Genomic DNA, 26,111 nt, shown 5'->3' with positions numbered 1-26,111 from the left:
TCCGTACTGATTTCCAAAGCTACAAATAGATCGTAACCAGGCTAGATGCTGTTCAAATTCAAAATCCAAGTTTGCTGTTGTTGTCTTGGTGTATTGCTATTATGAGTGCACATTAGATCCCTAAATTAGTATTCTTCAGTATAGACCATTGCTTTAGTTTCTTCGATCTGTTTAAATAGTTTATTTCACAGTTTGTGTTATAATAAACCATTTAGATTATCTTTGAAGCGGGTTGTTCAAGTGCGAGTAATTTAGTAGATTTGAACATTTAAGTCATATTTTATGTCAAATAAGGCGCAAAGTAAACACGGAGTACAGTTTTGGTCTCCCCTTGATGTTCAAATAGGCCATATTCAAGTTCCACTACTGCCCCATGCGTTCGAGAAATAAAAGGGCCATGGTCTATGAGGGTGCTGAATATGGCGAGGTCATAGGTTAAGGGGTCGTACACAGTGCTTTAGTTTGATGATTGGACAGCTCATCTGTGTCCTTTGCTTGACCCCAGCAGTAGTTTACACCGGTAAGTAGCCTACTGTCCGTCTCTAATTTATTTCAATAGACTTCTATGGGGGAAAGAGTTAATGATATTTGTTATTTAAATAGCCTACATTTTGATTTTAGAAAGTGAGTGCAGAATTGGCTATAGTTAGGATCGAATTTTAAAATGGACATCAAATTAACTCTAAAAGTAGATTGTCCTGACAAGTAAAAAAACTGATTACGCAAGGTCTGTTTGTATTGAAATTATCAGTGATAGGCTATATTAAGCGCAATCACGAATTAGTCTGATTTCATAGTATTAAAACAACAAATTCATGGGATTTGGTCACAATAGGCTAATAGTTTGAATACTTAGAAAGAACTACTGCAAACTACTGCATTAATTCATATAATTCAACTAACAGCAATGCAAGCTCATCTACCCAGTATTTTGTAACGTTTTATCGTATTACAAGTTAGCTTAAAGGAACACTAATATAGCATATAACGTATGGCATTATGCGTATGGCATTTTAATATTAAAAACAACAACAACAACAAAAAAACTTTAGCCTACTGGAATAAATAAAAACTATGTACGTCATATGTTTGTTGGTGAAGTAATTAGATTTGTAAAGTGCACCTTTTTCATATAATGTTATAATGTCTTGAAAATCAAATAAGCCAACCTAAACCGTTGGTCTAAACAGCATTGGTCTCGCAATTTACGTGATACAAATTTCGGAGGCAAGCTTTTAGTCCAATACGAAAATTTGCTTTCAGTTTTATCTAAAGTTTTTTTTTTTTTGTTATGGATTATCAATATACTTGGAATAAAACGGTATCACGCTTCAGGAAACAGCTAAATAACAAAGACCTCATTAGTCCTTTCTATGGATTAACCTAAAGGGATAATGCACAATAAAGTCATATTTATTATTTCCACGGGTAGCCTACAATTGCATACAGGCTTACTAAAACAACTTGACATCATTCACCAATATACAAATAACCAAATACACGAATATTCACAGCTTCGATGACGTAAATACAGTTAACAATACACTAACATATGGAACTAAGACAAATAAGATAACTACTCCAGGAAGATTGTTCCTATACTTGTGCCTTCATGTTAAAATGTCAGTTTGGTACACGCATCACTATAGCGTTGATCTTCACAAACAAGACTCGGTATGCCTCGGTTAAAGACAGAAAACGTAACGGTCCATTGTCCAAGTTAAAGTACATTCTACTATTGTTCCTTTAAGGGAGAAAAAAACTATTTTTACAGGAAGGATGTGATTTCCAGCTCAAATTAGAGTGGAGGAAGAGGTTGGGAAGGCGAAGTTAGGTTGCCTCGTCGGACACTGAATAAAAAGTGACCCTGTGAAATTCCGATCCTAATACTGCAATGTGTTCTTCTTTCTTGTTCAGTTCCGTCTGTGTCGATTTGCTTCTAGCACTATAGGTTCGAGGAACACGGCGTGGGAAGCAGCGTTTGCTGCTGCTGAGTGGCATCCGTTTTCACGTGATGGTTGGAGGGCGCAGAGCTCGAGGAACGGATCTTTGTATTGGGCAGCTTGTGATCTTTCTTCCACTTCATGCGGCGGTTCTGAAACCAGATTTTCACTTGACGCTCAGATAGGCACATTGTGTGCGCTATCTCCACTCGTCGACGTCGAGTCAGGTATCGGTTAAAGTGGAACTCTTTCTCAAGCTCAAGAGCCTGCTGGCGCGTGTAGGCGGTGCGAGACCTCTTGGGCACTCCTCCAGAGTAGCTGGCGGTCACTAAACACATAAACACACAACCAAGCAGGTGTTATTGACATTCTCAGGTATAAGTGAGATGCCGGATAATTAGTACACTTACTGAATTTTTTGAAGAGCACTAAACGAGTAGAGTATGAAACAATGGATACGCGTCGTTCTCCGACGACAGCATTCCATTCACACGCAGTCTTGATGTAACTAATTTGGTAGCATTGCAACATGAGTGAAAGCCTATGGGAAAATAGCTCAATTAAAAGGCCTGTTTGGTGTGAATATGGTCAACGATAAACTTTCTTTTGGATCATAAGAAACAAAAGGCAAATGGCCCGGGCGGAACATCGAGGGAAATCAAATTTGCAAGAACTCCTAATCACCGGGATCTCGATGGCAGTAAATCCTCTAAATGAGCAATTACAACTGGGTATGTTCCCTACATGCCTTCCGACAAATGCCCTCCACAGGGCTCCTACAGCTTTTATTGCCCGTGCACATTACTTACCGGTATTAACATGGACTTTTTTCATCCAGGGATACACGACCGGCTCTTTACCCTTCTGTGCGCCTGGGAGAGCCTCTGACACGAGGCTACAATCCTTGTTCGCAGTTGAACCAGCACAGCTCTCTGTGGTGAGGCGGGGTCCATGATTCTGCGGAAGGGATTGAGGTTGCGCGTGATGACGGTCGGTGAAATCGTTGAGGCCGTTGGTTGACACATTACCGTAATCATAGCTCGGCTCTTGGTAGTTTGATCGCGGGTATGATGTCTCCTCGTGATGGGGGAAGCCCGCGTCTTTCGGCCGCTCATAATAATCAGAGGACACGGGCATGTATCCGTTCTGCTGATATTCCTCGCAGGGTGGGAAAGAAGGTTCGATGTAATTTGAATTGATCAAGTAGGAACTCATGATCATTAATTTGAAAAGTGCAACAATTCTAATTTTTATCGTGCTGTCGTTTTTCTGATCTCTCCAAAACCCACCTACTCCTCTGTCAAATGTACAAAGTTGGTCGGTCACGTGAGAAATGCGACCAATGAGCGCCTCCTGTGGGCATCGTGTAAACAAGCACCAATAGCAGGCCAGGCATCAGCACAGCAAAAATGTGTTCGAGCGGTATATGCGTCTCTTTTTGTTATTGAATTAAAACATCAGAAATTAATTCGATATAGTTGCCATATACACCGTATAGAGAACAAAACAGCTGGCTGAATATATACGAACTGTTAAAATGCATGATATACAGTCATATACAATTGAGTGCAACAGAGGACGTGATTTATCACGAAAGCATCCCCTTCCAGTGTTAATGCCCTTTCTGATGATAAATGTACAAAAAGAAATCTCGTTTGTTGTGTACCACGACCTACAGTTTTGTACCCTCCAGGGACGTTCCAATTTCTAAAGGTTCCTCAAAAGAACCATCAAGAAGGCCCACGACCACTTTCACAAAGCAACAATACTCACAGTGACTATGCACCTGTTAATGAATAGGACAAAGACTATTTTCAAGCCAGCAACATCATCAACCAATAACTCCACATGTCTTTTGTAACAGTTTTTACAGACACAGTAAAATTTCTTAGTTTTGGGGGTTCTACCATTGGCATCTCAAATTATAACGAAATTTCATCAGTTAGACGATTTGCTCAATGTTAAAGCAACCCCAAACGTGTGCAGTAAAGAAAAAAGAAATCAAAGCTACACGAGCCTTTTAGATGCACACATTTTTGATTTTGATTTTGAAATGACTGTTATTACCGAATTAAGTCTTACACGTCTTCATTAAAAGCAAAAATAGTCTACATAAATATGTAAAGAATCCATAATAATATACAATCTAAATAAATAAAAAAACATTCCTTCACAGATGTCCCAAAATTAAATATGTTGGTCATATTTTATATTTTATACTGTCCAGTTAAACTGAACTGGACATCTTGTAAATAACTTTAGTGTTCCGCACAATGATGCATTGTATTTCGTATTCTACTCCAAACACAAATGACAACAAACCCACACTGACTTTGTATTATGCAGCCATTACTTATCAATTGTATCAATTGCATTTATTGCAGTTGGCTTTTAATTTACTGCGATACTCAGCAGTCTTGATGGAGTTATATTTGTATGAATATTGCTTCAGTGGTAATAAAAATAATTCAAAACCGTTATAACAATGGCTGCAATGTCATGTTTATATGGTCTGAAATATATCTCTATCTCTAAACGCATCTCAATATTAAAAAAAGTTACTTTTTTTGTCTGTTTCCGCTTTCCTGTGAAATGCACTACAAAGACAGACTTTATTACATAACAATACCATATTCCTATTGGACTTGTTGAATTGCAATGTTTATTTGAACACTAAAATATGAGAAGGCCTACCTTGTATAAATTCGTGAGCAAAATAATATCCCTGACCTTGAAGCCATGATAAGACAGGTTCGCTGCACAGATAAACGAAAATAATGACACATCCCTTTTGCGACAGGTAGCTCCCAAGTAATGTTTCTTTATCCTTAATAGTTCCATGTAGTGATTCAACAGCCACTCTGAACTGAAAACTCCTGCTTAAGTAGGCTATCCAAACTAGCTTTAGGTTAGTATTTAAACTATGTGAGTCACGTGAGGTTTCACAGCTTCAGAACCACTCTGGCTACTTTTCTGTAATAGCTACACAGAGATAACTTCGGTTTGACCTCTCAATGACTCAGTGTCCATTTCGCCCCTTATTAATCTTGTTCATTGACAGTCTTTGTTAAACAACAAGGCGTGCCCTCTGAAAAGGTGACATTTTCATATTTGTTAGACGCAGTGACCTTGCATTTACCCCGGCCTTGGACTTCATTTATCCCCATGGGGCACAGGGTCCTTCTGGAGATCGGCATATATATATATATATATATATATATATATATATATATATATATATATATATATATATATATGCACCCTTTGGGGATAAATGAAGTCCAAGGCCGGGGTAAATGCAAATATATATAAAACTTTATTTTCAACTTCACTATAACCACATATTTAATAATCATAATTATTATTATAAAAGTTATTGTAATGTTGTTGTATTATTTGCTTTAACTTGATAAATTAATATTGCTAACGTCTAAAGTCTTTTAACTGTAAGGCTTAAAAAAGGAGCAAAAAAGCCAAGTCTTTAGTTTTCCGAGGGCCACATAAAATGATATCGTGTCGTCTGTTATTCATTATATACTTCTCTCCTTTGTGTACAAAACTGGAGGCCTAAAATCAAACACGCTGCAGTATTTACATATTTAAAGCAAGTAAAACAAACAATTTATTAGAAGATCAGAAGCAAGAAAACTCTGATTATGCATATTTAAATGTTACAACTGCAATAGTTCTTTATATGGATTAAATAAAAATAAGAGAGACCGGGGTTAGTTGTCACATTTTTTTTACTCCAATTAATATATCTCTCAGGGTACTGAACGTCAATTTTAGAAACGGTGTATTACGAATGAGAAGTTGACAATAAATTGGCTATAAAGAGGCTTAAACATTAAACAAATTAACAGTTAATTAAACACGAAAAAATGTAAAAGGTAGGCTAACATACATTTCGCCAACAGATTGTAAAAAATGGCACCACTCTAAACACTTAAAAATACCCTTGTTCTGAAAACATAGTTTAAATGTTCTGTTAAAACATACTTTGATTAATTGTTTAAAAAGTTTTAATACGTTCAACTGACAACTGATTTTACAAAATACTATGGTATTGCAATTTCCGATTTGAGTACAGAATTCCAACATAAATATTCCGTTTTGTTGTTTTGAACTTAAGTTGCCTGAAACCAAAATACAATGAAAATTCAAAATAATTTAAATCGCGAGCAATTCTGTAATTGGACTTTTAACTCAAAACCTTATTTACAGAGATAGTCCTCCATAGTGCTTCCCCATGTAACAAATAGCTCCGGTCTCCTAAAGGGAATATACGGCTATAGCAAGTGTCATCTGTAAACCTGAGGTAAATTAAACTGTCTAACAACCTTGGACAAAATTATTCGAAATTACTTTCATTAAACACTTTTTCTCCTATATAAATCTGTGTGATACAGCTTTGATTTATAATACCATTTTTGTTTCATTTTTCTGCAGGCTATTACAAAATTAGTATTTTTTCGGAAAGGTCAGATTTTGCACAAAATATAGGCCTATGCATTCTTTAAGAAATTCTTTTAAAAATTAACATTAAACCGATCCAATAAAGATTTCCAAATTTGTGGCTTATTTTATTTTGTTTGTATTCACAGAAATATAGACAAAACATATGGCGTCGACGCTTCTTCGCATGTCCAAAACGAGAAGCGTTCAACGGGGTTAGTACTAAATAAAATTATTTGTAAGACAATTCCAAGTCATTTTTATTACAAACTCAATACCGTCTCGGTCTCGTTTTACCGGTAAATGTTGCTAGACATATTATTTTCCTTGTATGATTCTTCTTTTCTATTTTTCTTGTATTCAATTAAACTTACATGTTTGGTTTTCAAGTCCAGACAAAGAGAAATCAACGCTTCAGAACAAAGAAATGCGCTGAAATATTATCAATCCTAAATGCAAATGTCCAGTAGAACATTTGGTCATCAAGTGCGATTTATTCAAAGGAAATTCACCAATCAAACCCTTTAATAAAACCTGAATACTCAATCTCTGGCATAGGCGGAGGAGGTAGTCTCTTGGGGATGCTAACCAAGGGTCACCCAGCTTGCAGAGTTCATCGCGAGGTTAGACCAGAACTCACGGGATTCACAGCTATTCCATCTTTTGTGCCATTATAAAAGTGGCACTGCGCTCTACAAGAACAGATGACAGCTACTTGTTCTGCAGTAAACTTTTGACCCCGGCCCTCCCCCTACCTTTACAATCTCACTCTCTCTCTCTCAGACAAACAAGCACAAATAAACAGATGGACACAAACAAGCCTTCGAGCTCATCAACTTTCTTTCTCCCCTTCTCTCTCTCTCTCTTCTATGCTATTGTTTTCCCCATACATCTTTTGGGCCTATATCTTCCATTTATCATGACCAGTAATATTAGGCCAAATCTATTAATACAGTATCAAACAACCTTTATGTTTGCAGACAGATTGGCCTGCTAAAGTCATAAATTTCATCCTTCTGATATCCATGCTGCATCAAGATTTGTGAACCATTTCTATTCCCTGCAATTAAAGGTGAATGCGGGAGTTATTATTCTTTCTCTTTCTCTCATTTCTATCCTTATAGGGATAAGGGGCGCCAATGCGGGTGACACTGAACTTGGCCAAAAGCGAGCTCTGCTGGTGGTTTACGGCGTGCGCACATTCATCTTCCTGCCGCCGCTGACCTTACGGTGAACCAGGAGCAAAGACATTTTTCTTCAGTCCCTCTCTCTCCTTTATTGTCTATCGAATTCTGTCTATCTCCCACTCATTCTCACACATCGCTTTAAGTAGGCTATGTGGATGTTTTATGCGCATTTTCTCATCTCATCTGCGTTAACGTTTTTATTTTTTTATACAATACTGCGTTTTACGTGCCGTTGAGATAAAAATAAAACAGCATTGTTGATCATGATAACTACAGTGTTGCTGAGCAGCAGTGTTGGTATAAGATGTTGTTGAATAATAATTACTCATTTTTAATCATAAGGAATTATCCATTGTGAGAGTATAAAATGATCTTGCCTACAAAGTAAACATTGCCTATGAAAATAAAAAGAGGGAGGTAAAGACAAACAGACAGACAGAAAGCCAGGCAGATTGAATAACTCCTTATCCTCGCTCTCAAAACTTTTAGGCAGTTCTGACAGGCGATAAATTTGTGCATCAACATCTAACAAAAAGTCCTGAAGGGTGTGGCTGCACAAGAAAAACGTCTTAAAAATCATTATTTTATGCATAGATGCAAAGGGCAGAAAATGTTACAGTAGGAATGAAGCAGTCAGAGAGCAATGCCCCCTACCACTCTGCCGGACAAGCAGGTCTTCACAGTACAAGCCCTCATTAACAGTTGAAACTGAGTGCATTTGTGTTCTGCTCATTGTTACACTGAGGGCCTAAAGAAAATTTTGTCTCTTAACAAAAGCGAAAAACCGAAACAAACCAACTTACCAAGAGCTGACACTCGTCCACCCGAGTGAATCCGGTCGACGTGTTTCCAGTCCATAGCAATCTGGTGTGTCAATAGAAGTTGTGGTAAGCAGTCAATGAACACTTCTAAGGTCTGCAGAGAAAGGGAACGAAGCTCCACGTCAGTGCGATTAAACTTTATATGCGATATAGTGTCGACTCCCCAAAACCATAAAAATGACTTTAATTGCCACCACGTGACTGTTTTATGGCCAGTGAGCCTATCTGCCGTTTCACTCCGGGTGAATTTTACGATCTAATTCGTGGACCAAACCTCATTATTTATCTTACCCGCCAATGTCACGGATCCAGAATGGCAAAGGGTCTAGTAAAGTTTGCCGCTAAAAACCCTTTTCAGATTTCCAGAGAAGAGAAGAGTGCGAGACACTGGGCGTGGACGCACACTCATGTTGAGAAGTTGGCAAGGGGACCATAAGTGCCCTTTCCACATTGGGTGAGTAAAGTAGTGATTAGTGTATCTCATACCTGTTGAACCATTCAAATTAAAGAAATAAACAAATTGCTGTAAACAAACTAGAATTTAAAAATGTCTTGCTAAACCTTTTATTTAAGTTTTGAAAGAGCAATGTGGTATTTTTCCAGTTTTATCTCAGTAACTTTCACCCTCACATTAATAATCACAGCAGTTTTGACTTTTATACGCCTGTCTCTTACACACACACACACACACACACACACACACACACACACCCTTATGGGACAAACCTGAAAAAACAATGAGATCTAATATTTTAGGTAAAAACTTTATTGTTAGGAACATTGCATTTATCGTTGGCCACATTGTTTTCTGCACTTCCAGTTATCATTCAAATTTCACGAGAAAGTAAATTAAATAATTCGAGTTGAACATTTGAGTAAAACACACAAACATATTCAAGTAGGCTATAAAAATGAGGACACGACAAATATACGGACAAGTCTGAACATAACGATTTTATCAATACCTACACAAAGATGACAGTACAACACGAAAAATAACAGATCTTCTACTTCAGCTTTACAATGAATTAAATACAATCGATATTTGATATCGAATTACTATAAATACATAAAATATATCAATTCATATTTACAAACAAAACACATTTAAAAAAAAAAAAAAAAAAAAAAAAAAAAAACGTATTTAAGTTATGCTTCATTTAGCAAGAGTTAAATACTTTTATAGGTTGCCTTACCCAATGCACCTTAAAAACATAAAGCATTTTTCGTCAAAACGTGTTATATTAATTGACACCTTCATGTGGCTTTTGTAAGACAATGCAAAGATTTATCCACTTTAGCAACATTACATGAAAACATGGAGGGGAATTGTTTTTATTATTATTACTATTTTTATTCTGACAAAGGCCGCACACAGGGCGCAAAACTCTCACGACCAGTTGAAAGTTCTTTTGTGAAATGGGAAAAACCTTCATCCCCTTGTAAAGCACACTTTAAGGAAACTGACGCGCACCCGCGCATACACACACACACACACACACACATACACACACACACACAAACTGAAACACTAACAGATTTAGTTTATATATGCACATTTACATTATAAACACATTTTCAGGGACGGTATCCGCTTCCTGCAGCCGCCATATTCATACTCTTCAATTTGTTGTCCTTTTTCCATTTCATTCTGCGGTTTTGAAACCATATTTTGATTTGTCTCTCTGAGAGACAGAGCGTGTGTGCAATCTCAATCCGTCGGCGACGTGTCAGGTATCGGTTGAAGTGGAACTCCTTCTCAAGCTCAAGTGTCTGGAAGCGTGTGTAGGCTGTCCTGGGCCTTTTCCCCTCCGGTCCGGCCAAACTGTCTGTTATACACAAAAGTGTGACATTTTCATTTTTTATAGGCTAATTTAATGTATACATATTATGTACGACACACAAAACATGGTTGAAAGGACATGCATCAACTTGCATGCGTGACACGCTCTTAAGGACAGAAAGCATAACATTTAATTCATCTCATTTCTTTACATGATCTAAAATTAAATCAGTTTTACATAGCCTAATGAATTTAATAGCACAGTCAGTTCCTTAATGGATAATCGACAGGGCAATTAATAATACAATTAGGTTCTTTCATTTTAATAAAATAATCTATTTTAAATTATTTTCCGAGACATGAAGCCATGTAAACAACATAACCTCATGCTGGAGGTGACATATTTCGATATAACTGTCCAAAACCAAAGTAAACTACTATATTTGCATTCATCTGATTTTGTGTAATTTGACAAGGGGTCATTCACACGTTACTCCAACACTCAGAACACAAACATAAAAAAACAGAACTTTGTTTTCTGTTTACCATGACTTATATGAAGTTTTCGCATCCATGGATAAATCTGCGGCGCCTCGGATACATTCTGTGAGGCTGTCTGCGCACTTCCCGGCGGCTTTTCTTCCTCCATAATGCTGGACGCTTTAGAGACGTCCTCGCGATTGAGAACCGTCCCGACGCTGCTGGTCTCAGAGCCAGCGGTGCTCGGTAGAGAGGTTTTCAGGGCGCGGTGTGACTGCTCGCTGACAGGAGAGTTGGCTAAGGATGAGCAGGGGAGAGGGTCAGAGGAAGTCTCAGCGCTGCTCGCGGTAACCGGTTGACTGTACCGGACAGGCGTCGCAGTTGGACTGTCTGTGTAGCTTTGAGTTCGCTCAACAGATGAGAGAAAGTGTCCGGTGGTAGAGCGCCCGGTGCTGAGATCCATTCCATTGTAGCCATAAGCATACCTGCCCGAATGCATGCCCGAAGAATCTCTGCATTGGCCACTAGAGCTGTGGTCTCCATAGTTATGTAAGGGATAGTCCGCGCCATTTGGATAGCGACCGCAAAATGAGTTCACAAAATAAGAGCTCATTGGTTGACAATTACCTTATAATTATTTTTAGTTACTACAACTACCTTTGTGTTGAGAACTATGCTGCCGTGTGTTTGATTTGTATCGCTTGATGGTTTTGAGCTTCTATTGCACCCTTGCACAATTTATGATGAATTATGGAAATGAGTGAGACACAGACTTAATGCTCCCTTACGTAGGCTCCCAAATATGGGGTACGGCTTAGAGTCACGTGTTTTTGTTGACCAGTCGTAAATCCTATTCCGTGACCTCCAGCGGTAAACTCACGCGTAAGCAGGAAATCAGGGTGGAATTGTTTGGACACGGGAGCGCGCAACAAGAGTTTCGCCGAACTAGCTGTTGTTTGGTCGGCCAAAGATTGTAGCCGCGCGCCACCCTCTGGTTAAAGGCGGGACTACCTAAACCATCAGACTGGAGGCGAGCACGCGATGGGGTCATTCAGAGGGTAACGACTCTGCGGTAGAAAAATTGTATCTGCTGAAACAATGCACCGTGACCTGCACACAAAACACGCTCCACAATGTCTAATGGATTCAGTAGATTCAAAGACAAATGCAACTAAAGGTTTGAAATAATCAACCAACAAGGATATAAAATTATAATTGCCTACCAAAGAATACCATCTGAATCTTTGGTCTATAGCGCCCACTTAAAATAATAAGGCATATAAGGAAAATAAACAGTGGTTCATCAAATAAAGGGTTTACGTTATTCGGTTATGTATGTAGGCCTACACTCATTATCTAATTTTAATATATGGTGCATGATCATCGTTAATTATTACAGTATATTATATAACAAAATCATATAGAAATGGTAAGGTTAAATATGATTGTGTGTGTGTGTGTGTGTGTGTGTGTGTGTGTGTGTGTGTGTGTGTGTGTAGTTAGACTGTTTAACTGTGCGCGTGAAGTCATTAAAAATCATTTTTTGTCTTCTTTTAATAGTGTTAATTGATGGTTAAATTAAATTCACTTAAATTTACTTGTTCTTTGTAGCTTATATGCCAACTATGTTTCTTTGATTTCTGTGTGATTGTGATACAAATACTTTCCCTACGGGAATAAATAACTGACTAACTGATGTGTCAAATATTCTGACTAATAAATATGGCTTCAGAGAGAAAATGTAGCCCTATCTATAGTCTAATATAATTAGACTTGAGAATCACATTCACTTGGAAATTACAGTTTCTTGTAGAGAAAATGTCTCTGAATAGATACTAAAATATAAAATAAAATAAAATAAAATAAAACAGACTAAATTTCAACTCCCTGTGTTCTGCCTGTTTCCTTGACAAGCTGAGGTACCGGAGGAATAACAGCAGGAGCTTATGATGATGAAAAGAGCTAAGCGGTGACAAAGCTGGCCCCTGGTCAAGCATTTTTGAATGAAAACGCTTTTTTAAAACATTGTCATTGGATAGAAACAATCATTTAGTAATGAAAACCTCGCAATTATATGTGCTATTGTATTCTATCGTTAAAATTCGACTTAAAAACTGTCTTCATTATGCATAATATAAAACCTCGTTTAGGCCTACTTTGATAAGATGACAAGCGAATATCTTCAGGACTCCTAAGTTTCAGCTCTAGTTCAGCACCTACATACGTTCTGGTTGTCCGGTGCCATAAGCTAACGAACGAAGACAGTTTCAATTATCTTGAGGTCGTGATTCGTTTACAGAAAAGCTAATTATCTAGAAACCAGACATTGTTTTGTCTTTGGTTGAACTTCGGATTCATTTAGCTTAGCCTCTATAATTATGGAAATGTGGTAGAGATAAAGCAGCTGGTTTAACTGTGAAATGTGGCGCGAAAACGTTGCTACCTAAAACTCTAAAAAAAAAAAAAAAAAACTGACACAAGATTGTTCTCTGTATAATGATAATGCTGTTAATGCTATGAATATTAACGTTTTTGAGCTGTATCCTATAGGATCTAGATAGATTCCTTGCCGTTTCACTTCACATTTCAATATGTTACAACAGCTTGAACAAGTGAACACAAATCCATGGTACCTTTCCATTTCACAAAAAGTTCTTTATAGTAGGAAAAGGTTCTTTAAATTATTAAAATGTTCTTCACACAAGAAAAAAATGTTTCTATTAAGAACTGTTCACTGAAAGGTTCCTTGGGGAACAAAAAAAAAAAAAAAAAAAAAAAAAGTTCTTCTATGGCATCACAGCAAAAACTGTTTTGGAACCTTTGCTTGTGCAGCCATTAAAGTAGATCACCATCTAGTGGTGGTTTAGATGTACCTCTATTTACCTCGTCATTCATTCACAGTTGAAGATTTATAGAACTATGCACATCTCTTATGAATTGCACCCGTTTCTATTCTTAGATTATATATAATTTAAACACCACATAGATGCCCTTTCCCGATAATGATAGATATTAGCTCTCCACAGCGTTTGGGAAGATTTCTACGCTTTGCTTGCTTTAAGAGTCGTGTTTATAACGTGCTGAAATAAAAGTAAATAGACAAAATGAAATAAAATAAAACAAAACAATGTGAATGATTTTAAAGTCACATTGAATAGTCTACCGAAGGCTATAGCCTGTTTTAAGTTGAGGTGTAATTTTGCGGTTGTCCTGCAGGTGACGGCATGTATCTCATTATGCATTTCAGCACTCGTACGACGATTTTCAAGTCCTTAAAGATAAGAAGCTTTAAAATAAAGAATGTATTTATAATTTATTATTCGTGGAAGCATTTTTCTACTTAGACTTCCTTTTAAGAACATGACCAAACGTTATTGCAATTATTATTAGGCTTTATGTTAATGATTATTAGGCTACTCGAAACCTCAAACTTTTCTGAAACAAGGACCACACACCACATTTCTTGCCTAGAAACAAAACGTTACATCGACATTATTGTATAACCCTCTCACATAGCTGCTTATTCAAATACAAATAGCTTATGCAACCCTATTCCAAATAGGAAAATACTAATAAACAACTTTATATTTTTATCAAGTTGTTTTTTTTTTTTAATCAAGACATAACCAGTTGTTGCAACGTTTAGGCTACATACTGCGGTCATATACAGTTTTCAAGGAACAGCAGCAGACATAACTTTGTGGACAACAAACAGCAATAACGACAGCAACAGGAACAACATTAGAATCATCCAGACAAACAATCCTAATTGTAAATGTTGTATTTTCCTCAAAACGTGTGCAATATTCGATAGTACAAAAATAGTCAGTTCGATAGTAAAAAAACAACCCAAGTCCTTACCGTTCAGTGTGTCTGTTGATCCACGAAGGCAAGAAACAAAAGCTGATGAAAAATACTTTTCAGATCTTCAGAAAGCTTCTCTATCATGTCACAGTGTGCCAAACAGGATGAGCAGTTTTCTCTTTTCTGTCAGTCAATGCCCACTTCGATGGCAGCGAATGTAGAATATTACCTCAAAATTGAAAGACAAGAAATTAACAACTACGAAATTATGTGGAAAAGCGGAGGTAAAAGAATCCTAGACAAAGCAAGGTCAGAAGAAGAATGCTGCTCTATTTTGGGTAGGGATGCATACACATAAAAGTTAACGTTCATGTGGCCTTAAGACACGTGACCAACTGGTAGCCAATAGGAGCTAGCGGCAGCTCATAAAGTTGTACGGCAAAGTAGTAAATTTTCATAAACAACAACAGATTTATAGCTTCCCTAGGGAAGAGGACAGAGGTGGGGGCTGGTAAAGCAGTTTTCAGCCAGGCGCCATTTTACAGAGAGGAGGAGCTCACAGGAAAAGTAACTCTATATACTTATCCGCATTACAGTGAAATATTATAAACAATTACAACAACTTTTTTCATAAATTGCTGAAATTATAATAACGCTATTAATTTAACCCTATAGACAGATTTATTAAAATAAAATAGTAAAAAAAATCATTGAAATCATATAACGGAAACATAAGGATTTTTAATTATCCAAATATTGTGGAGGACAACTAATCTATTCAGATGTTGTTGTTTTTAATCAGAGAAAACAGATAGGTCCACAATAATTACACAGTATGTTTTACTTTAATTCAGGCATACAGTCTAATTCAATATAGGCCTAGTGTATAGGGTTACAAGAGAAAATGTGAGAAGATTTTGTATTATTTAGTGGAAAATCTGTCTCAATATACGATCAGTGTATTTTGTGTCTACATTATCATTGTAAGTGTTAAGTTTAGCCTTTATGTTGCCAGATTTTAGAAATTTCATATTGATGTCAATAACAATAAAGGCGCGTTGTGGCCATTTGACTCACGCCTATGTGACTAACTACCTGAACATGTTTAAACCATAGCATCTAATAGGATATGCGCAAATATAGCTGCATACGAGTTTTCACATTTGATGTCCCTTTCTGAGTCTAAGACTTATACCGCAGACCGACAGTTAACGTCATGTTGTCACCTTGTCAATACATGACAAAAAAATGATCGAAATATAAAGATAGGTTTATGCAATTCTTTTTAAACTGCACGATTACGCCAAAGAGAGCCATCGGCCCTACACTACATTTTATTCTTGCGTAGCCTATAGCGCGTTATCATCGCTCCTGGCTAATTAAAATTATCCTTGGTTTTGTATCAATAGATTAATTACGGTAGGCATACAGTTTAAAGGTTTATATGCCTGTGAGCTGTGAGTAGTAGATCCTGGTCAGTAGTTTATAATGTATTAGAGATTATAATGTAGCTCTCTTTTGCAGTGCAGCCTATAAGCCACAATAACATCGAAAATAGAATCCATGTTTTTTGTTTTTGTTTTTTGTTTTTTACAGAATATAGCCTATGCTATGAATCTTAAAAGCAGACACAAAGAGAGAAATCAATTATGCAACTAGATACGCATAGGGGATCCTCTAAATTAAGACGGACTGAGTAATTAATTTATTACCACAGAGCCATGCAAGACATTAAAACCTTTACGACTTCACACATGAATGAACAGCTGCATCGGCGGCTTAATGGATGCAGTTACAGGACACGACTCTGTAGCCTCTGACACAATAATAAAAGATACACACGACTATACAAGCTGTCTCAAACAAAAAGTCATACCTTGCGTTCTCATTTGAAGATACACATCCGACAGGTCCTGCCCGTGCATGTTATATGAATTTGGGACGAGAGATGTCCAAGTCCTTCTAAATCCCCGATGAGCTTGACCATGTCATGTGTAGGCTAAGTAACATTTAATAAACAGTCATTGCCTCCTGAAGACGACAGTTTGTTTTACATAAAAGCAACATTTCTGGCCAGTGCTGAAGAAGAGTGAGAGCGCGCTACATGTGCCTGTGACTTTCCAATTTAATTCTAATTCATATACTTTTTCATCTTGCAGAGTTGTTGAGCAGAGATCCTTGCTGTCGTTTTTACGAGCCAGGGTGATATACAATCCCATTATAGCCAGAGTTCATATTAAATACCACTTCAATGGCATTGGGCCCATGAAGTCACATGATTACTCCGCAAGCATTAGACAGCCAATAAGTATTGCTTTTGCATTTTCATCAGCTTGCAAGAATAGTAAATCTCAAAAATAATTCTATGGACCGCTGAAAATGATCACAATTCTTATGAAAATTAGTATTTCAAAATATAAAAATACTAAGCAGACTTAGAAGATTTTAGTTTGTTTTTGACTGATTTAGAAAACTGTCTTCGAAGTGCATTTAAAAATGCATTGATTTGGAAAAACATCTTTGTACATTTTAATATTCGTTATTCGTTAATATTCTATTTCTTTTTTATTCTTTTATTCTTATTTTTTGTCTCTGAACGGCAGCGTTTAAAGTATAACCGATTAGAAGTACAATTATTTCACAGGATCAAAATCTTTTTTTTTTTTTTTATTAAAATTCATTTTTTTGCATTCTGTTTGTATTTTGTTATATAGGCTACATTTCATTGTTGTGAAATAGAAAGGAAGAAAAGTAAAGAGTACAGGATGTTTGCATAAAATGCGAACATTTTAGTCTAAAAGACGAGCTCTGAATACACGTAAAAATAATATGCTGTAAGGACCTTTTATGATGTAGCTAACTCTGCTAAAAGAAACCCGTTTTCGAATAAAACACGGGGTGTTCCAAATAACAGCATACTAAGCTCTTATATGAAGTACAAGTTAATCAGAGCATTTTTAAAGTGCTAAAAATCTTAATGATGTTTGAATGTAAACCAGGTTATCTACACTCTAAAAACGCCGGGTCGAGCACGTTAGGTTTTTTTCCACATTAGAGCACACAAAGTAACCCTGTATATTTTTCTTCGACGTCACTTTGCAAAAACGTGAATATTGGCATAGGATTTCATGTTCTGATCTTTTCCAGTCTGCACTACTAATACTATTTGTTTTTTCTTCAGATGCCACTGCTTTTATGTGCTCCTTTCCCTTCCTAAAATTTCGATGTTATGATTATTGTTAGAATTTAATGCATTTGTTAAGACAAAGAAAACTTATTACAAAATAAATATTTCAATTACCAGTTAAGTGTAATTTTGCGTATGCATAGTAGACTATTTAAGAGCAATGCTAGTCTCAGAGGGAAAGGGACCTAATAAACCCAGAAGGTGCTCTTTGGTTTGGATATTAGTCTTAAACACCTTAGCACTTCTTGTAGTATAGCATAAAAAAGGTTTTAAAAAGCCTTTATTGTAGTTTTGGTTTGAAATAAAAAATATTTTAGAACTGTTGCATTTCGGCATGCAGCCTTCCTCAGTGCGTCAATATACACGGACACAATCTGAGGAAGGCTGCTATGTCGATATGCATTTATACATTTTCTACATAATAAAACTGGGCTAGTTTAATCCAACATGTCTTCTATACCAAATTCACCCGATTTTTTGCGGGTTATTTTTCAAAACAGAATGTCACGACAGAATAATAATAGATATGTTCTATTTCAAAAATACTTAAATGCAAAAACAAATAAATCTCTTTCAGAACTTAAATGCTGACTAATTAAAAATATTAGAATATTATAAACCAGGCTTGACTCATAAACCAGACAGGACTCAAATGATTTTGCTTCACTGTTAAAATGTAAGTTGTAATTATTGCTCTACACTTACAATGAAACAGAGATCATTAAACAGACTTTTTGTTTGTGAATTCATCAAACAAAAATTAAATAAAATGAAACCGTTAAAAAAGAAACTGGAAAATTGTAGCTATTGGAAATAGGCTACGTGTGTAGGACAACTCAAAAACACTTTGCGATTATGAGGTTTTACTGACATCAAGTGGTCAGACTGTATAACAAAGCAGGGTTTTTTTTGTTTTGTTTTTTTGTTTGTTTGTTTTTGCTTGGACGATTACACATTCTGTTATGGCCAAAATTTCTGCAAGTGATAGCAAGAATATGAAATATTTTAATCATTTTCATTTTATCAGTGAGTAGCCTGTTTTTTAATCATATTTCTGGAGACTTTGCAAAGACGCTTCCATTTTACCGTGTATGGGTCTACACAAAGGGTGCCGTATAGGGCAAACTGCAATAAGAGGCCAATAAAACTAGATTATTTCCGCTGGCTTTTTTGTGCACGAAGTCCAGTCTCCCTGAAACGGAGGGTAACTGAAGAAAACAAAAACACCTCTCCAAATGGGTGTCGGGCCTCTGGAAACGGTCTAATTGTGTCTGGACGGCCATAAAGCCATTGAAAACGGAATGCCAATGTCTGTTGCCGCGTCTGCGATTCATTGCCTTGCCTCCATGAGGAGGCCTTTGAAGTCAAAGTCCATCCGCTATATCTGTGCCACTTAAACCTCCAGGCTATAGCCTACAGTAGGCCTTATACAATATATGTAACATGCACATTTTAAGGTTTAAATGTTTAAACAGACAGAATCTAAAATAACACCTCGAACTCAGTATCGTCAAACACCTCATCATTGGAGGTTAAAACGACAGCTCTGTTCTTTTAATTCCACATATTCATGCACACATGGTGCGTTGTTCCCTGGGCCCAGCTGTCGAGTCTCATAATCTCTCTGTTGTGTTGCGTTCTCTCGCCTCAAAGCGCTTTGCACACCATAAACGGTTATAGCAGTAATTGTCTTTTATGGCAGCATGCAGCTAACAACCTCATCTGCCAGACCGGTCTACGAGCCTCTCCCCGACTCCAAACTCGCCCAGTTGCCTATATAGGCTCGCCTCAGAACACATTCCTCAAGTGCAGATGGCAGGTCTGTGAGATACTCTTGGTTTAAGTAAAATATATATTAGCGTTTGTAGAAGACTTTAATATTTGAACAAAATTCTTCTTCTTCTTCAATTCAATGTAACGAATTTCCTTAATGCAAAATACAATTTTATGAAAAAGTCTGAAAAGCACAAGAAAATATATCAAAAATTACATAATTAAAACTTAACACGTACAAGCAATTTATTACATCGTTCTCAACTTAATCGTTATTTAAAATGTCACGAGAACTTCAAAATATAGGCTAAGGAAGACTTGTTTGGAGATATGAATTGCTTTTATTATTCAATAAATAAGATCACAAATTACATCTGAGAAATTAAAGTAAACAAAACATAAAAACTAATACAAATTATGACGGTCAACAGACCACGAGGTATTTGTAAAGTTGCCTACAGTGCTTTTATATCTACAGCTCAGTATAATTTTACTTGTTCCCTGAAGTTCGCAGACTTCACCCAATATCACAGCGGCTGATATGGCGTGAAAATTTTGGTCGTTTCAAAACAAATAGGTAGTGAAGAGACTAGGTAGTGGTAATGTCATATTTAAAAAAAAAAAAAAAAACTACGGGCACATGATCTTAAGTTTATTACCTTTACATAAAACTAGGCCCAATCTTTCTAGTCAAAATTTAGGAAAAGTTACAGAACATAAGAAAAATGTTAATTAGCAGTCTGAAATACACAATGATACATTATCCTACAATCGAAGAGGAATAGCACATATAGCTACGTTCATTCATTCCCAATAAATTTGGTCTAAATTAAGTACAGATTTTTTAAGGCTGCATCAGCGAGTCTGAAAAATGGATTTGTGCCGTATTCATTAAGATGTAACCACATATGACAAATAGCCCATAATTCATTAAAACAATCGGATCCCTGCATGCTTTAATATGTTTTGCTTGAAAAGAATGACAGACCTAATGTAAAATCCCACGAAAATCATTTCAGTGAAAGGATGTATCATCTCTTCATTCTTGGTCGTCCTTTGTTCCATCCTTGTTTAATTTTTTCATCTTCATCCTGCGGTTTTGAAACCAAATTTTGACCTGTCTCTCCGTGAGGTTCAGTAGACGGGCGACCTCGTACCGCCGGTCGCGCGTGAGGTAAGTGTTAAATAAAAATTCTTTCTCCAGCTCGAGGATCTGGTGCTTAGTATAGGGGCAGCGTTTTTTACGCGTTGAGCTCGCGTGAAGCCAGTTGGATACAGGGTTGTCTGGGGAAAGGTATGGGAAGGAGGGTTTCGAAATCATAAGCGAGTAGTGAATAGTTTTCACACAATACTCCCTATCTAAAATCCAGACGATGGCATAAATCACAGTTATCCAAACATAGCCTCTCAGAGCGTCGTAACAATCACAACAAACAAAGTAAAATATTTCGCTGTAAAATAATTTACAGCAGTTAACTACACGAGAATCATGTTAAATACATAAAAATGGCCAATTTTCAATAGTGCTTAATATAAGTTTAACATCAATAGTACTCATATATCGCACCATCTGGTCAGCCTTACCTGGATGAGCGCCCGGTTTCTCCTCGATATCGCCTCCCTTCTCAGCAGCCCGGCCAGATACTTTCTCTGTGTCGGTAGAACATGCTCCATTAATGAAGTCTCCAGGAGGGAGTACGGCATTTGAACTGGCCTCTGTGCCGTCATCATTCGTTTTATTTGTATCGGGTTTGGTATGATAGTGATGATGTACCGTCGGTAGCTCAGTGAAGGGCAGCCCAAACGCAGAGTCCAAAAGCCAAGACTGTACGTAATCCCCAGCTACTGGAGGCTGTGTATGCGGCTGATACACTGACGGTACACCACTGGAGAAATGCGTTGGGATGTGGCCCCAACCTGAGCCACCATAAACGGGTTGCTTTGCCGGGGATGTGCAGGGACCGAGCTCTGTATGATCTGTGGGTAGAACGGAGGGCCTGTGCTGAATGAGCCCTGAACCTGAGGAGAAGCGATTCTCCTCGTTGTCCGGCATAACAAGAGAGTCAATATAGTATCCTGTCAGAGTTCCAGATGTCGACATGGCAGGGACGCACTCTCATGCATACACACACACATAAAAACATTAACACACACACATACAGTAACACGCTCACAAAATAACAATCTGTGAAAATGGAGAGGCAACTTCCCCCTCACAAAGCCCCAGTCAGCTAATAAGTTGAGAGCAAACTGCCATTTGATTGGGTGAGGTACACACGTGACCATTGGGACAGCACAATAAAAAATCAAAAAAATCAATGGAATTTCTGTTTAAAAAAAAAAAAGTAAAAAAGATTGCATTTGTTCTAATTAAGCTCTACTTTTTCTGTAAAAACATCAATCGAATAAGCTATGATAAAAAATAAATATCTACAAAATTTAAACACTTCTTTCTGCTGACAAAAGTCATGGGCAGGAGGCATTGCCAGAAATGTAATCAAACTGACACTGCTGTCCAAAGAAATGTAGAGGGATTAGTTACACGGTTGTTAAAATAAAATGGTTACAGTGCTGATGTTTTGATGTATTGTTATGTACATGACGACCTGAATTAGCTAACTCTGTTCATTTATATTTTCACTTGGTGGTTAGCAGCAAGCTGTAAAACTGACTCTTTTTTTTAAGATTTACGCAATTTAAATAGTAACATTCCATCAATCTGAAATGAACAATCCTTACGCAATTTAATAGAATAATTGAAAAATCCTTAATCAGTTATTTAATTAAATTGCATAAGGATTATTCAATTCAATTTTGATATTAATTAAATTGCGTAAATCTTAAAAAGTTTTAATTTTTTGAGCGTACTATACTATCTAAATAAATGTGTGTCTTTTATGCATTCAAATATAATCTTCACATAGCATAGTACATTATTCCAAAATGTTCCATATGAATGAGAATATAAAACTATAAAAGTTTAAGTTGGCCAAAAGATATCACTTATTGTTTATTCAGAATCTTCTGTAGGCTATCTGTAAATTGCATATCAGACAAACTAATAACAGAAAAGGAAAAAAAAACAAAAAACAAAACAAAATGCACGTTAGCCAAACAGCCTTAAATGTCTCAAACAAGGTATTAAATCCTGAAGAACGCCATGAATATGGAAAAATACAATTTGACAGTTAATACATTATATACATTATATTAACTATTAGCCTATATTAACAATAAACTCGATCGAACAGACTATAAAGTCAAAATGGTTATTATAACATTCAAAGTGACTTGGTACAGAAAATGTGAGGATCACTTATAAAAAAAAATGAAAGAGCTTTTATTAATGCTAATACTATAAATAAAAATAACAGCATATAGTAAAGTAGTAGCAATGTTATATTATTATCATGTTATTGTTATTTTTAAAAAACAATATATAATTTTATATGATATTTAAACAATTATAAATGATATAATTATAATAATAAATGTTGTTGTTGTACGTTTTATTCGGCAATCATTGGCCATAAATGGATTACATTTATGTATCGTTTAGATGTAGCCTAAATAATGGTAGCCTTAAAAAACAAAAATACACTTTTAACAGCCTATTTAACGGCAAAACAACAACAAACAAAAAAACAAAAACAAAATGCGTAATACACTCAAGTTAAAACAAATAGCCCAATTACTGTTTTTCTACCTTTTTTTTAATCAGGTGTATTTTCAACAGACATAACCCTAAGTACATATATACTTTTTAAAAATAATTAAATAATTGTTCACACTGTTTAGTGGTCCACCAGTGATTAGCAGAAGGGCATTCAGAAGGATTTTACAGCAGGAAACGCCACTACTTGTCAAAAAAGAAGAGAGAGAAAAAGAGAAAAGAAGCAGCATGGCCCTTTGATGCCGTAAACTGAGATATGGTGTTTGTTACACAACCGAGTTTTACCATAGGCGCTATTCATGCATTTTAGTCCCTTTAACTGTACTGAAGTGCCACCAATAAAGCCAATTTTGCCTTTTGTGTTCAGCCACTTATACGGCGCTAGGCGGAAGCCAGGAAAGCAATTTATTTAGCTCAGTGGAACGCCACCGAGGTCGCTGTTGCTTACAGCAGACGTGGCCGATTACGGTGTATTGGACGTAACCGAGGCCTTGTCAAGTACTGTCTACATTGAGTTGAACAAATCCGTGTCTGCCATCAGCGTGGTTCAACAACAGAGCGACAAAAAACAAACAACTCATGGCGATTATGTTCAAAAGGCAGCTGCATTTCGTACAAGTGAAAAAATAATACTGTAAACTTAAAATCTAATGTAAAATTTAAAGGATTTTCGGTATCCGCTAGATAAAAAGATCGTAGGTTACTGACGAATTAAACTGGGGCAATTAAGACAGTTTCGTGTTGCAGGGTTTAATTATACAATCCCAACAACATGAAACTACCTAAACCACTCGACAGTCTGGTTCAAATCTTCAGACAAAAAACAAATAATGGTAGGTTATCTAAACAAATCATCGGCATTGTCTTTCATTTAATCTGTACTGCCTTGTTCTATCAAACAACATGCATTTTTCTGTAACAGCCAAGACTAGTAATGTCAGAATAGCACCTTACCTGTGTTAACTTGAAACCGCATACCAAAAATTAACTGTTTTCCATCGCCTGAAATCCGAACGTCTTTATTCCTACCTCCATCCAGTCTCTACTGAGGGTAGTCACTCAGAAAAGTGACGAGCCTCATAAAGTAGCCAGCAATAAAATGTCACAAAAGCGGACTAAACTCGCCATAATACTACGGTGTCCATGTTGTGGCCATTCGCCGAAGTAGCAGCTATGTTTAAATAGGTTCCAGCAGAGAGAACGGGAAACTTCATAGCAAAACGAAATTTATGACTTAAAAATCTAGAACGTATTACATATTGAAAACACTATGTTCTCACAGCGAAACTCAACAAATGTCATGTAAACTCAAAGGCAAAATATACACACACTAAAAAAGCAACATTGTAGGCGTATGTGTAACACAAACATAAGCACATTCATTATGTCAGAATTATATTTTTTTGCCTGTCTCATCGAGGGTTTATGTCGTTCATAATTCATTTCATAATTCAACGGCCTTGGAATTTTCAAGATAGATACAAGAAGCCTATGCTGTAGCAGCCAATGATAGGCCTATAGTTTTGTTTTGTTTTGTTTGTTTGTTTGTTTTGAGTTTTTTTGTTTTTTTGTTTTTTTTAATAAAGCGCCTGTTGGGGTACAGTTTCGAAATATTTAAACGTAGACCTACCTTTTAGCTACATGATTCTTGAATAATGTATACCACGATTAAATAATAAAAAAATTTTTAAATATGATATATAATCTTCAATTAGGCCCTATATTTTTCACAATGCTCGGTGCTAACATAAACATAGGCTATGTCTAGGCATATGGCGAGAACAAAGAGCAATCGTTTACATTCCATACGTTGGTAAATGAACCACATGATTATTGTTTCCCCCAAAATACACTGATTTCATCCTCGAAAATCAGATAACAATCTCGAAGAAAAAACATAAAGAAAACAATATAAAAATTTTTGCTGGAATTCTCGTCATGAGGAAAACTCATAACCGTGCTAGAGTTCGAGGATTCTCGTTTCGTAGGTTATTTCTCCATTTTACATGGCGATTCTGGGGAACTATATTTTTGACTTGCCTGTCGGTCAGGTGCACACAGCAGCCGATTTCTAGGCGGCGCTCTTGAGTCAAGTACATACTCTAAAGTGTAGAGGAACCTCTTCTCCAGCTCCAAGGTTTGTTGTTTAATTTAAGGACAGCGCTTCTTCCGGGAAGTCTTCCGTTAGCCAGTTTGTTGAACAGTCCATGGTTTCCTGTATGAGATACAGAATAAGTAAAGCACAGCTGACAGCAGAAAGGGGGAGCGTTTGTTTCATGGTCAACATAAAATGTGCGTGTTGTTTCAGATATTTAGTTGTTTCGAAATTAAACACAGAGTAACAATATTTGAGATCTAGATTTTGATAATCTTCAATATTTGCCTGGATTGATAGTAGCAGGAGTAGTCTACAGTTGATGTTTATTTCTGTATAGATTTAGAATAATTTTAACCAAAAGTGACATTCTTTTTAAATATATTTTATTTTAGTAATCCATTAGCCTATAGTACGACATGATTTAACATCGTATTTTTTTCGACGCCTTTTAGTAGGCCCACTTTTTTTCTTGAGCCATGCAGATAGCAATTTACCTATGATGTTTTTTTCTGAAAAGAAATATCTGGAAATAGCCTATACTATATTAATTAATTCATTCATTTAGATTCTGCACCAGATTCATATATTAATGGCTTTAAGTTTAAAGTTAAAGGTGAGAGCAGACCAATAACAAACGGATTATCTTACCTTTGCCACATTAAACCGAAAACTCCTATATCTCGTTCTGTAGGCTTGACATATTCCCGACCGTGCTTTATTTCTTGTGCTTCTTCCTCATCGTTGTCATCGGGCGTTTTGACAACACTATACCATCTCCATCTTATTCCCTGGATAATATAGTAGCCTATTAGCAGCCACTACAGTAGAGACAGTGCTCGACGTCTGATATGTCCTAATAGTGTATAATAATAAACCTGAAGCATCCCTTGAGCCATACTCCTCTCTC

General features: G+C 36.5%; 2 protein-coding genes across 4 annotated transcripts; both read right to left on the bottom strand.

The window, feature by feature from the left end:
* Positions 1 to 1,392: 1,392 nt before the first annotated feature.
* On the bottom strand, positions 1,393 to 25,436 carry LOC125275393 (homeobox protein Hox-A4a). Of its 3 annotated transcripts, XM_048202268.1 has the most exons (4): positions 21,208 to 25,436; positions 21,018 to 21,083; positions 8,389 to 8,500; positions 1,393 to 2,271 (listed from the first exon to the last, which is right to left on the bottom strand). In XM_048202268.1, the coding sequence occupies exons 1-4, from the start codon at positions 21,532 to 21,534 to the stop codon at positions 1,946 to 1,948; spliced, it is 831 nt and encodes a 276-aa protein (XP_048058225.1). In that variant the 5' UTR covers positions 21,535 to 25,436; the 3' UTR covers positions 1,393 to 1,945. The 3 variants fall into 3 exon arrangements, with proteins under 3 accessions (XP_048058225.1, XP_048058227.1, XP_048058226.1); XM_048202270.1 differs by lacking the exons at positions 8,389 to 8,500; positions 21,018 to 21,083; positions 21,208 to 25,436 and adding an exon at positions 2,753 to 4,269; XM_048202269.1 differs by lacking the exons at positions 1,393 to 2,271; positions 8,389 to 8,500 and adding an exon at positions 19,755 to 20,717 and having other exon boundaries at positions 21,018 to 23,851.
* On the bottom strand, positions 9,155 to 14,524 carry hoxa5a (homeobox A5a). The gene is made up of 2 exons (XM_048202271.1): positions 10,736 to 14,524; positions 9,155 to 10,235 (listed from the first exon to the last, which is right to left on the bottom strand). Exons 1-2 carry the CDS (start codon positions 11,280 to 11,282, stop codon positions 9,985 to 9,987), a joined length of 798 nt encoding a protein of 265 aa, XP_048058228.1. The 5' UTR covers positions 11,283 to 14,524; the 3' UTR covers positions 9,155 to 9,984.
* Positions 25,437 to 26,111: the final 675 nt, after the last annotated feature.

The sequence above is a fragment of the Megalobrama amblycephala genome, linkage group LG9 (assembly GCF_018812025.1).
Source record: "Megalobrama amblycephala isolate DHTTF-2021 linkage group LG9, ASM1881202v1, whole genome shotgun sequence".
Taxonomy (NCBI): Eukaryota; Metazoa; Chordata; class Actinopteri; order Cypriniformes; family Xenocyprididae; genus Megalobrama; species Megalobrama amblycephala.
The sequence above is the reverse complement of the archived record's forward strand: the minus strand, read 5'-3'. Positions and strand labels throughout refer to the sequence as shown.